The 14,096-nt window shown below is 29.4% G+C and overlaps 1 protein-coding gene across 2 annotated transcripts in view; it reads right to left on the bottom strand.

Annotated features, from left to right (window-relative positions):
- The window catches only part of LOC107438118 (myb-like protein Q), an 87,030-nt gene extending 76,911 nt beyond the window's left edge, over positions 1-10,119 (bottom strand). The window contains exon 1 of one of the 2 annotated variants that reach the window (XM_071178861.1): positions 9,830-10,119. In XM_071178861.1, coding sequence (XP_071034962.1) covers positions 9,830-9,943 — 114 coding nt within the window. In that variant the 5' untranslated portion in view covers positions 9,944-10,119. The remainder of the gene's footprint in view (positions 1-9,829) is intronic. The other variant, XM_071178862.1, reaches the window with a different exon arrangement.
- Between the last annotated feature and the right edge of the window lie 3,977 nt (positions 10,120-14,096).

The raw sequence follows: 14,096 nt of genomic DNA, 5'->3' as shown, positions 1-14,096 counted from the left end.
AGGTTGTAGCCTCAATCTTAAGGTATGGCCCCAATATAACAGGAGAACAGTCTATAGTTTGAAACCCTTGATATTATTTTACTTTATTTTATCATATCTCAGTAACTTAAAAGAATTAGAAAAAAGTTTTGTTTTTGCTCACAGTTAAATAATTCGTATATGCAAAGATATAAAACCATATGAAAAAATAATTTTAATAATATTTCTCTTATTTTTTAATTATTTTATTCAATAATAGTTAAAAAAATTTAAATTGCGAGATATGTTTTACATCATTTTAAAAAATGTTATTTTAAATGACAGAATACAAAATTTAAAAGAAATCGATCGAATGGTTTCTGAGTTATAAAATTATGTAAAGTTGTATTTTTTAATTTTTCTTCTCTCAAGCATAACACACTTTTTATATGCATAATAGTAGAAATCAAAAATAGTACTTTTTGTGCATAAAAAAAAAACTCTTGCAACTTGTGAATTACTAATATAACTGATTTGTGTTCATTGATTTATCGCATTCGGTTAAACAGGAAACAATGCCTGGCTGATGTAGAAAGGAATTTTTCAGATGTATAAATAAATGTAATTTGAACATTCTTCATTTATAGATAAAAACTAAGCAGTCGATAATCTATTATAATAATATATTTAACACTGTCTATCAGCATTTTTTTACTACAAATAATAACATAACATTTAAAGTAATCTCTTTTTTCACGATCACTACTTATGAGACATTAATAATGGTTAAAAGAAATATTGGCATAACATATGATTGTTTTCTTTTTATCTTGTTGTTATTGATAGGAGATCATCAATAATAATCATAAAAAAAATCATTGGCAGAAGAAATATTGTTTGAGTAATTTTTTTTAACTCAATCACTATAAACATGACTACATAAATAACTGTCATAAGAAAGATTGGCGTTTCATTTGAGTAATCTCTTTTATTTCGATCATAGTAAATAGGCATTAAAAAGTTTGGGAGACGAAATATCGACTTATCATTTGAGTAATCTCTTTTAACTCAATCACTACAAATATGAAGACATAAATAATGACCTTAAGAAATATTGGCTTATCGCTTGAGTATTCTCTTCTGCCTTGATCATTATAAATAAGACATTGAAAACATTGAGAGAAAAAATATTGGCATACCATTTGAGCAATCAAACTCTTTCAACTTCATCACTACAAATATGACAAAATTAAAAACGATCATAAAAAATATTGGCTTATCGTTTGAGTAATCTTTGATATCTTGAACAATAATAATGGGACGCTAAAAACATTGGCAGAAGAAATTTTGACATATCGTTTGAGTAATCTCTTTTAACTCCATCACTACAAATATGACAAAATTAAAAACGATCATAAAAAATATTGGCTTATCGTTTGAGTAATCTTTGATATCTTGAACAATAATAATGGGACATTAAAAACATTGNTTTTTAAAATTATAGTGAAAAACCAAAATAGGGGGAATAAAATGGTGTTCTATAAAAATTTCTATATCTCCATAAATATTTAAGTTAGGTTTACGAAATTGTATGCAGTTATTGCAAATAACAAGCCAAGCAATTTATACAAGTTACAAGCTTATTGATTGATTTATTAACATAGAGTATTCAAAAATATTTGCCTTATTTAATAATTTATTGTTGGTCCTTCAAACCTCTGAAAGTTTTAAACCTTATTTATATGCATGAACTAAATACCGCATGACCTAAACACCTTTAAAAATACAAGGCAGTCCTCTAAGTATATCTTGAGGAAAATGTCCAAAACTGTTAAAAAAAAATGTCCAGAACTCTAAGTGTCTCTTCCATTCTTGTAGGGTAGTGTACCTATTTTTTGACAGATTTGAATTCTAAACAATCGAAACGGAGGTTGTAGCCTCAATCTGAAGTTATGGTTCCAATGTAACAGGAGATCAGTCTGTAGTTTGAAACCCTTCATATTATTTACTTTATTTTACCATAGCTCGGTAACTTAAGAGAATTAGAAAAAAGTTCTGCTTTTGCTCAATGTTCAATAATTCTTATATGAAAAGATATAAAACCATATGAAAAGATAATTTTAATATTTCTTTTAGTTTTTATTATTTTATTCAATAATGGTTGAAAATTTTTAAATTGCGAGATAAACTAAGTTTTACATCATTTTAAACTATGTCATTTCAAATGACAGAATACAAAATTTAAACGAAATCGATCGAATGGTTTCTGAGTTATAAAATTATGAAAAGTTGTATTTTTTAATTTTTCTTTTCTCAAGAATAGCACATTTTTTTATACGCATAATAGTAGAAATTAAAAATAGTACTTTTTGCCCATAAAAACTCTTGCAACTTGTGAATTACTAATGTAACTGATTTGCGTTCATTGATTTATCTCACTCGGTAAAACAGGAAACAATGCCTGGCTGATGTAGAAAGGAATTTTTCAGGTGCATAAATAGGTGTAATTTAAACATTCTTCATTTATATATAAAAACTAAACAGTCGATAATCTATTATAATAATATATTTAACACTGTCTACCAGCATTTTTTTAATACAAATAATAACATAACATTTAAAGTAATTTCTTTTTTCACGATCACTACTTATGAGACACTAATAATGGTTAAGAGAAATATTGGCATAACATATGATTGTTTTCTTTTTATCTTGTTGTTATTGATAGAAGATCATCAATAATAATCATTAAAAAAAATCATTGGCCGAAGAAATATCGTTTTAGTAATCTTTTTTAACTCAATCACTATAAACATATATGACTACATAAATAACTGTCATGAGAAAGATTGGCGTTTCATTTGAGTAATCTCTTTTATTTTGATCATAGTAAATAGGCATTGAAAAAATTGGGAGACGAAATATCGACTTATCGTTTGAGTAATCTCTTTTGACTCAATCACTACAAATAGGAAGACATAAATAATGACCATAAGAAATATTGGCTTATCTCTTGAGCAGTCTCTTTTGCCTTGATCATTATAAATAAGGCATTGAAAACATTGCGAGAAAAAATATTGGCACATCATTTGAGCAATCAAACTCTTTCAACTTCATCAGTACTTTTTAAGACAAAATAAAAACGATCATAAAAAATATTGGCTTATCGTTTCAGTAATCTTTAATATCTTGATCAATATTAATGGGACATTAAAAACATTGGCAGAAGAAATTTTGACATAACGTTTGAGTAATCTCTTTTAACTTCATCACTACAAATAAGACAAAATAAAAAACGATCATAAAAATATTGGCTTATCGTTTGAGTAATCTTTGATATCTTAAACAATATTAATGGGACATTAAAAACATTGGCAAAAAAAATTCTGACATATCGTTTGAGTAACCTCTTTTAACTCAATCACTACAAATATTACAATATAAAAACGATCATAAAAATTATTGGCTTATCGTTTGAGTAATCTTTTATATCTTGATCAATATTAATTGGACATTAAAAACATTGGCAGAAGAAATTTTGACATATCGTTTGAATAACTTTTAACTCAATCACTATAAATATTACAACATAAAAACGATCATAAGAAACATTGGCATAACTTATCAGTAATCTCTTTCATCTTAATAAGTATTGATAGGACATCATTAATAATGGTCAAAAAATATAGGTATAAACATAACATTTGAGAAATATTTTTCAACTCAATTACTACTAATATGAAAACATAAATATTGGTCATAAAAACAATGCCATTACGTATGAGTAATCTTTTTTTATCTTGATCAGTGTCAATAGGACATTAATAATGGTCATAATATGTAGATATAAGCATAGCATTTGAAAAATATTTTTTTTAACTCAATCACTACCAATATGACAACAAAAATAATGGTCATAAGAAACATTTGCACAGTAATGGCTTTTATATCTATTACTAACATGACATCATTAACAATGATCATAATACAACTTAGCAAGATGTCATCAAAACAAGACAGCATCACTTGCGTAACTATCAGTTATAGAATGATTGATGCAGTAGTCTACTGTCAAGGTCATATGCCACTGCAAGCGAATCATTTTTAGCATGGTAAGCTTTTCTTGGTGGTTGTAGGAAGAATACTGGCTTAGTGTCAATACGTTTTATTCTCTTTTACGAGCCATTCAGTGCCAAAGCTATTGTTTTTTATGTTTGTTTCTTTCCTTTACACACCCCCGGAAAAGTTAGTTGTTTATATAGCTAAATTTAAAAACAAGCCCAGTATATGACCTTGGGAAAATATACTAGACATTCGAATAGTGGAAGAATGTTTGAAACACATTTTAATATATTCATAGTTACCATTAAATTTAATTAAAAATAGTTGTTTATATAACTTTTGCAGCATTTTTATATGGGGATGTAGTACATATCCTAAGTGCTACTAGAATTTGCATTCTAAAATTACGGTAAAATAACCATCTATTCAATTTACCGTGTGGTTTAAGGTATGGAACATTTTTTTAACTTTGCGGTTTTGAAACCTTTTACAACTAGTATGTTTAAAATACCGTGAATACAAAACTATAAAGTTTTTTTAGACCATTTACAACTAGTATGGTTTCAAAACCATAATGAAGAAGTTAACTGGACGCTAGGTAATGAGCATTGTGGGATGTAGTTTAATTAGTTTATCTGGTTGTTTCACCTATCCTAATAGACTTTGAAATACTAGACATTGCGTTAGGCAGCTTTAAGTTGCTGCCATCTATACGTGAATGAGAGTATCGTATACTAATAGTCCAGGGTCACACATTGGGGAATGCAGGACACTGGAAACTCTTCATGTGTTGAAGGCAATGGAAGAAACATTATCAACGCTGGAACTCAATCCCCCGTTCTGCCGGTCATGAGAGTGACAGATTAGCCCTTTAGGCTATAATTATGTACCCAGCTGTAAAGAACTAGATGGCTTCATTGGTTGGTGAGATAAAATTCTGGTTGTTTAACTGTATTAGGTGAAAGCAGTTAATAAACGGTTGTTCTCTCAGTTAAGTTCGAATACCATATTATTTATTGTTATTTGACTGTTTTCTTTAAAGAGGGTTATATAACAATTCAATAAATTTTTATTTAACCTTTTTTCCGAGATATTTCCCACAATGTATATAATATATTGCATGGCTAAATGGAGCAACCTACCATGAAGGCTGACACAGTTTTTTCTTAGAAAAATATTAAGTATATTTATACACAATATATTTTAATAGCAGCTATTCAGCAATATAGCTGATTTGAAGGCACGGAAAAATAATCCAAATTGTACAAAATAGGCTTAGTTGCTGTTAAGACTGTTTTTTAAACTCTCTTTCGTTTATGTAAGAGTAGGATCTTGAATTCAAAATTCCGTTCATTTAAAGCATGAAGTGACAACTGTAAGTGAATTAATTTTTTAAATATCACCAGTATTTATATTATTTCACGATAACATAACCTTTTACGTATGTAATTTGAGGGATAATGTACGTTCAGAACAAAAAAGGGCAATTTTTATTAATTTTTTTTCAAATGTTACCAGAACTTTGATAGCATTAATAGAAGTTTGTGATCAAAGTTTTAGAAAAAAATAATTGTAGCTGAAAGTATGGCTTTTAATTGTTGATAATTAAAAAGTTGCCTGCGAACGAATTTCAAATTTTTAAATTAAATTTTTTCCTAAGTACGCTGTTTCTAGGTATTTAAATAAATGTAAATGTAATAACCGTATAAAATTATCACACACCTAGTGGTAAAATTTCTATCTTTTTCATCTAACATTTCTTTGAAAGACACACTTTAATTACATTTGTTCATCCATTAAAAAATTAAATAAGGATATTTACTCAATCAAATGCACTTCAAAATAAACAAGGCGCATCAAGGAGTATTTGAAACAATTTTCATAACAATAAAACAAAAACTGATACGTAAGGAGCTTTTAAAAGTTGTGAGAACACTGAACAAATTCCATAAAGAGGAAAAGCAACTTCGTTTTCAAAAAAAGTGTATATAGAATATATACAGATCTTCATCAATTCCGACTTTTTTTAACTCAATGAGGAAAACTCTGATTTGAACACGTAAAATGTAAATTTCTTTAATATCTCAAAAACCAAATGGTGGATTTTGGAAGGATTTTTCTCATTTTGAATTTCCATTGTCCCTTTAAATTATTTAAAAGGAATTATTTAAATTATTGATATGGTATTTCAATTAGTTATGCGGTTTAAGTTTTTGATATCATTTTAAACCAAATTCAATAAGAGGAAACCTTCATGACAAATTTGGTTTTAACAACAAAATTTAAAATGCACAAAAAAGGGAGTTCTGGGAAAGCAAGAGTGAACTTAAAGCTTCAAAGAATAAAAAACAATTTAAAAATATTTAAAAAAATTATACAACAGGATTACTCAATATTGTGCAATGAAAAAGTAAGCCTGTCTTGCATTTTAGTATCTTGGGGGAAAAAATCAGCTTTTGAAAGTTCGTGGTTCACTCTTGGTTTATCTGAATTCACTTTTTTTTATATTTTAAATATAAAATTAGCAGTGAAGGTGAAACAGAATTTGCCATGTACTGTTAGAAATTTCTAGGAAAAAATGTTAAATAACAATTCATTTAATTGTTATTTAACAATATTCAAAGAAAACAGTCAAATAACCAAAAATAAGATGGTATCCAAACTGTTTACTGTGAGAAAAACAGTATATTAACTGGTTTCACCTAATACGGTTAAACAACCAGAATTTTATCGCACTAACCAGACCCATCTAATGAAGCCACTTAGTTCCTCGCAGCTGGGTACGCAATTATAGGGCTAATCTGCTGTCAATCCCATGACCGACAGAACCTAGGGGTTTGAGTCCAAACGTTGACACCACAATGTTTCCTTCATTCTCTCAACACTTGAAGAGTTTCCAGTGTCCTACACTTTTCCATTTGTAACTCCTCTCTAGACTATTGGAACATGATACTCTCATTCACACATAGATGGCAGCACCATAAAGCTCCTTAGCACAAGGTCTAGTATTTCAAAGTCACTTACGATAGATGAAACAACTAGATGAACTAATTAAACCACATTCCAGTGTTCATTTGATGAAACGCAACTCAACCACAACCTAGCTCCTACATCCAGTTAAATTTAAAATATCCGGTTTTGAAACCATGATAGTTGTAAATGGTTTAAAAACCGTATGGTTTTGTAATTATGGTTTTCTTAACCATACCAGTTGTGAACGGTTTCAAAACCGTAAAGGTCAAAAATGTTCTTAACTGTAAATTTTACAGTTGTTTGGATGGACAAACTGCTGCCGGTTATTTTACCGTAATTTCAGAATGAAAATTCTAACAGTGTGAGACATTTCTCCGGTAATATAGCGTTCTCTTAAACCAAGAAACAAAGATTAAACAATAAATATTTCGTTATATAAGTTTTAATTTATTTATGTTTATTAATATACATTTCGATAACATTTTGAAGTCAATGGAGGTTACCCCAAAGAAGGACCAACCTCCATGAAAGACCATGTAATTCACCATTTAACCCTTTCCTTCTCGCCCCCGTGAAAATGACGGGGTGAGGCTTCGCCCTCTATTTCTCACTCCCGTGATATTTCCGGGCTGGAGTGTTCAGTAGTAACGCTCCAATAAGAATAAAACTAATTCATTTCTTTTTCCCGGAAAACATTTTATTTCTCATTTTACACACCAGATGGCAGTACCGGGATATTTTTAAGGTGATTGTAGATAGTTAATTTATTTTAAACTAGATGTCAGCACTAATCAGGGATACAGGGATAAAAAAATAAGCACTTTTATGACCGTTTTCTTGGAAATTAACCGATCGTTAAGGGGTTAATTGATGAACAGAATGGTCATTCCCGAGAGGTTTCACCTTCTACTTTTCTCACATGTTTTTTTTTTCTTTTTTTTCATAGGTAGATCACTTTTTGTAACTAGCAATTAATGGGTTAAAAGGTTCGCCGATAAACAACAGATACAAAATAACGTTTGATATGAGTTTAAGGATTATTTATACATAAAGGCGGACAAAATGACTCAAAATCTAACTTAAACCAAGAATCATACATTAAATCATTAAAATATAAGTTTTGCTGCCACTAGAAAACATCGGATCACGTTAGTGCATTTATGGAAAGTGATTTTATTATGTGTAATGAGTTATGAACATTTTACATTTGGTTCAAAAACTGTTTTGAATGGCCTTAGGTACAACATTTGAAATGGTAGCAAAAATTAAAGCTGTGAGCGTTTGATTCAAAATTGTTTCGACCAATTCGATATTTAACTAATTCAAAGACAAATAATATACATGATTTAGATTTCCATTGAAAAGCTACCTATTCTGTTTTAACAAAAAGGATTCAAGAACTATAAAATTTTAAATACAATTTCTCATATTTATAAATAAAATGCTTTTTCTAAAAAGGAAACCTTAATACCAACAAATTTTTAATGCAACATTTGGATATATCCTTAGTATTTCCTTTAATATATATTTTGTGTTATATATTATATATCTATATCTTCCAAAAAAGGCAAATAGTGGTTACATTATTATCGCATTAATAGGATATATTTTAATAAGGTGGAAAAAAAAGTACTGGCATAAATATGTTTGTTTAAATATTTTATGTTATAAATAAATTTATTTAAATGGGAAAGCATATGTATCTTTAGTTTTTAAAAGTAAAGCAGTAGCTAAAAGAAAAAAAAATATTCACATTTTTAAATGCAGTTAATTAGAATTTTCTCTCTGCAGTGTAAGAGATTAAGTAAAATTTGGAATAAAACATTATAATATGTCATATAAGATACAACTGTCCTAAGTTTCAAGATAAAAGTTAGTCTTGAAATATTAATGTAACCAGTCTTTTTCGAGGCAAGTTTAGAACTTACAATTTCTTTTCCCTCTAGAATACAAATTTATAAATTCTTTTTTTTATAGAAAAAAAAAATAAAGTAAGTATTGCCTTTAAATGCTAAAGTCTAAAAGAATGAAAGATTAGAATTTAAGAAGAGTAACCGTTAATTCAGTAAAATAGTTTTTAACCGTAAACGTAACAAATTTATGAAAGTGGTAATAAGTTACGTTCACACTAGTGAAAATTTTCTTTTTAATTAAATAATTTATTAATTACTTTAATTAATTTTTAATTAATTTTCATATTAGTGATTAGAGATCTCAAAACTTAGAACTCTCATACAGATATAATTCATTTAAAAAATAACATGCAGTGGTAAAAACAAATGCCTTAAAACATCGGCATTAATTTCATTTTCGTCCACCACTTTTAAAGATTTACAAAGAGCACGAGAACCTTACATAAACCAGAAGGAAGTTTTTAAGCATAAAAAAAAGTTAAATAAAAACATTTACCATTTGAGTAGTTGAAGGTTCTCCATATTCTTTGTCACATTTAATTCCAAAACCCCATTCAATTGAATTAACTAAGAATAACCGTTAATACAATAAAATAGTTTTTAACTGCAGACCCAACAAATTTAAAAAAGTGGTAATAAGTTACGTTAACACTAGTAAAAATTGTCTTTTTTAATTAACCTCAGCAATTTTTAATTAGTTTTTATATCAATGATCAAAGATCTGACAACTTAGAACTCTCATACAGATATAATTCCTTTACAAAATAACTTACAGTGGTAGTCACAAATGCATTAAAATATCAACTTTAGTTTTATATTTTTGTTTACCACTTTTAAAAATGTGCAAGATACACGGGAACCCAATCAAAAAGAAATGAAGCATAAAATAAATAAATAAATAAATAAAATAAAAAAATATTTACCGTTTGAATAGTTAAAGGTTCTCCATAATCTTTGCCACCTTTGATTCCAAAACCCCATTTTTGGGAAGAATCGCTCCTTTTCAATGATATCAGAAACGGACGTTGAAAAGCCATTGTTTTTATTTATTTATTTAATGTAAAATGTAGCGCAAAAAATATATAAATCTAAAATCGCGTTGTATAAATATAAATTATTCGTTCGCTCAAAATACAGCCACCCTCGAAACTATATTGCCTTCGCTGTCTGGCTGGCTGTTCGACTATATTTGACTATTTTGAGTCACATTCGAATTCGGCAACACGTGCTTGGGTTTACTACAAGATGTATGTGACAGCAGCACTTCGCCAATTCATTCGCCAAACCCTTCGAAACAAGAAAGTCTGTTCTTACTTTGAAAAGACTTTTGTAAGACAAGCACCAAATTAAATCGTGCGTTTCATTAATTAGACAGTGATTTATATTTTGAACCCCTCAAAAGAAATTTTCTTTCTTTTTATAGATAATGAAAATTATTCTATTTTGTTTAGATACATGATAAAATAATGGTTGATTGACTTATTTTAATTCCCTTTTTACTCTTTTGTCCATTCTCACTATTTAATTCTATATTTTTAGAAATAATTGAATCACAATTTCAGTTTGAATGATTTCACAATGTTTGTTTTTATGAAGTATATAAGAGAAAATCAATATTTTAATGCTAATCATAAACAGAAGATCTCTCAAACAAAAATAGAATTTAAAAGATCCATTATTTTTTTTATTTAATTAACATTAAAAGAGAAATGATTAAGAAGAGGTCTGTATTCTTATCTTTATACTTACAGCTATTGATAATTCAATGGAAAAATTGTTTTAAAACTTTGTACTGAATTTTGTAAAATTTTCTAAAACTTTGGAACCTATAGTTCTACTGAAGGTATGAAATTGTGCTGAAATACCCCTGAAATTTATAAAATTATCCATTTTATTTTATATTTTATAACTGCCGTTGAACAGTCGACCCGATTTTTGGGTTTACGACTGCTAATGCTCAACTCTGTAGCCATGTAAATTTGATCCCAATTCAGAAGACAAAAGAACTCCTGTATCAAGTATTGGAAAAAATTTGCCTTCGTGGTGGACTTTTTGATGGAACTAACCCGCATTTGCGTTACATGGGGCGGTTAAGACCACAACAACCTCCCACGGTTAGCCTGATAGCAAGGGGGCTCCATTCCGTGATTCATCAACCACTGAGGATATTTCACGTCAACGCTGTAGTCGGTGAAAGCTGGGTGCGGAACTCGTATCAACCAGCCATCTCTGGGATTCGAACCCGGTTCACCTCATTGGAAGACGAACGCTCTATCCCCTGTGCCACCACGAGCCTAAAATTATTCATTGAATTACATGGGGAAATCCGTTTTTTTATGCAGGAAAGTTTGCAACTAAAAGTTTGAAAAAAGAAGGAGCAGATATTCAGAGGGGCTAATAATAAAATTTCCAAATTAATTTTTTTTTCAGAATAGGACTATATCTGAATCTAACTACTATCAACATAAGACTATATTCAAAATGAGACTGTATTTGAATGTTTCAATAAAGGATTATATGCATGAAAATGTTGCTTCTATGAGAATATGACTATATGCAGCGAGTAAAACTTCAAGTTCTTAAAGTTAAAGCAGAAAAAGAAATATTTTTTTTAGTAGTTTTTAAAGGATAACAAGAAAAATTACAGTTGAAAGTATAAGTACTTATTGAAAAATACTATAGGAATTATAAGAACTATGTTTGAGAAAGTAAGTATACATACTTGTACAGAAAATCATAGATGAAAAACATTGTTTAAATACAAGGAACGTCTATTTAAGTTAAACAAATCGAGTTGAATTTAAGAAAAAACTTGACATCTCAACCACTAACAAGAATTACAAAGAAACATGCAAGTTAAAGTTTTAAGAAAAAGTAAAAATTTAATCCCAGAGAAGTCTGTTGCGTTGCATAACGTTTATATGGTTACGGAGGAGAAATTTGTTCTCATCTGAGACTGATTTGTGAGTGAGCATTCGGGGCACGAGCCCGGGGCTTCCAACTTGTGAGGAGCCCCATCCCAAATTACGAAAGAAAAAGACTTTTTTTTTTAAGAAACTAGTTTGGCTTTTAAATTGTAATGGCTTCTGGATTTTCTTTTACTTTTTTCATATTATAACGTAAACTTTCATGTAAATATTTTAAAATGCAAATCACATTTAATATGAGTCGTTTTCATTTCATAAAATTATTTGAGAAATAGTGTTTTTTTTAACATAAATAATAACTCTAGAAATTTTTTAGAATGCTATAGATGCTTTGTTTCGTACTTAGTACGAATATCTTAGTACGAATCAGTACATAATTTCCATCATTCACACCAACAACTTTTACTCCATTTGATAAATTTTAGCATTTTTTTCAAAATGTAGCTAAATTAAATTTTGAATTTCTGTATAATGAGCAAAATAAAATAAATTTTCAATATGAATAAATTTCCATTAATGCTCAGATCGTCATGTTCTAGAACTCAATCTTAATGATTCGAGGGGGAAACTTCAATTATGCTAATTAATGAGTGCAGACGATATTTTAAGTTGCAAAATCAGACATAAAAACACACTTTCTCTGAACAAACATAATTTTTTTTCGAAAGATTCGGATTTCGGATCCCCAAAATATAGGAGACAGCCGCAATCTGCGAAATATGGTCCAAATAGCTCGGTCAGTAGAGGAATCCAAAATTTGGACCCCTTAATGTTAATTTTACCTTTTGCGTATTTCACCGTAACTCGAAAACTTTTTAGACAAATTGAAAAATTTTTACATAAAATTATAAAATTTGTTCTTCTAAAGATAATTCCATGCAAATTATAACTTTAGGTAAATATTTATTATTTTAAATTATTCTATTTAATAATAGTCGAAAAAAATTATAATTGTAAGATATGCAATTTTTTACATCATTTTAAGCAATGCAGTTTTGAATGATTTAATTCAAAATTTGAGCGAAATCGGTCGATTAGTTCCGGAGAAATCAATTAGTGAAAAATTCGTATTTTTAGCTTAATTCTTGATTTTTTTTAATTCAGGTAAAAAATAATTTAAAACAAATAAAAACTTGTATTTACGGTAACTTTCAATGAAGATAAAAATCTCCAAAAAAGAAGAGTGAGTTGCCAAAAGCCATTTGATTGTAAATTAGCAGCACGAACTAAGTAATGGCAAAGTTCAGGAAATCATCTTTTGCGATCGAAGCATGCGTCCCCTATAAATACACTATTCAAATTAAACGGCTTGGCAACCCATTTTCATTTTCAAATATTATTCTGTTTCTCAAATCTAAGTAGAATATTCTTTCAAATTTTTTTAGGGATTCAAATGTCTTCAGTAATTTTTCACTGGTTGTTGTTGTTTCTAATGAGGCTTGCCTTACGGGCAAGCCTGTTTGGTGAAACCGAGCAAATTTAAAGCAGAGTGTGCGTTTCTTGTTTTTCAGTGGCGCCATCTATGGCCAAGAATTCGACTTCTGTCACACCATACGTCGCACCCGTTTATAGGGCGAACCCATTAATACACCCACAGATCGTAATTTCGACCTGAGTTAGAGAAAGATCAATCTCCAATCCAGTACCCCCAGAGGTATTGATTTGTTATGGGAACTTGGAGGACTTTCGCGACTCGACAGATTTAACGTGCATCAGCCACTTTACTACACGGGGAGTCTTCGGCCGGCGGGGTTCGAACCCACGAACTCTCGGACATGGGTCCAGCGCCCTACCGACCAGGCTAAAAACTTCTTTATATTTCATGATAGTATGGGAACATTTCTTTTCTAAACTTTTTCAACCAATGCCAAAAGAGATCTGAGGCAACATAGAAATTCTTGCTGAAAAACCATTGTTTACGTCACCGAAAAAGGAGATAACGAAAACCTTGTGGCAACCCTACAGTGTTTGTGACTGAAAAGAAAGAGAAGCAGAAAGAAAGATCTCCTTCGACTCTTTCTTTTTCCCCTTTAACTTCTGAAATATCTCCTGTCGTCATTCTACAATTTTAACACTCTCTGCGGTAAAGAAAGATGATGCTTATTTTATCTTCTAGCCCCTCATCTACAAGAGAAAGATATATTGATTTTGAGACGCAATAAACGAAAACACGAGGTAACAATATCAAAGCTTTAAAAGTAAGTGCCTATTGAGTTACGTCACCTTTAATAAGTTATCAAAAATATAAAAAAGAATGGCGCAC

Source organism: Parasteatoda tepidariorum, chromosome 3 (assembly GCF_043381705.1).
Source record: "Parasteatoda tepidariorum isolate YZ-2023 chromosome 3, CAS_Ptep_4.0, whole genome shotgun sequence".
Taxonomy (NCBI): domain Eukaryota; kingdom Metazoa; phylum Arthropoda; class Arachnida; order Araneae; family Theridiidae; genus Parasteatoda; species Parasteatoda tepidariorum.
The sequence above is the reverse complement of the archived record's forward strand: the minus strand, read 5'-3'. Positions and strand labels throughout refer to the sequence as shown.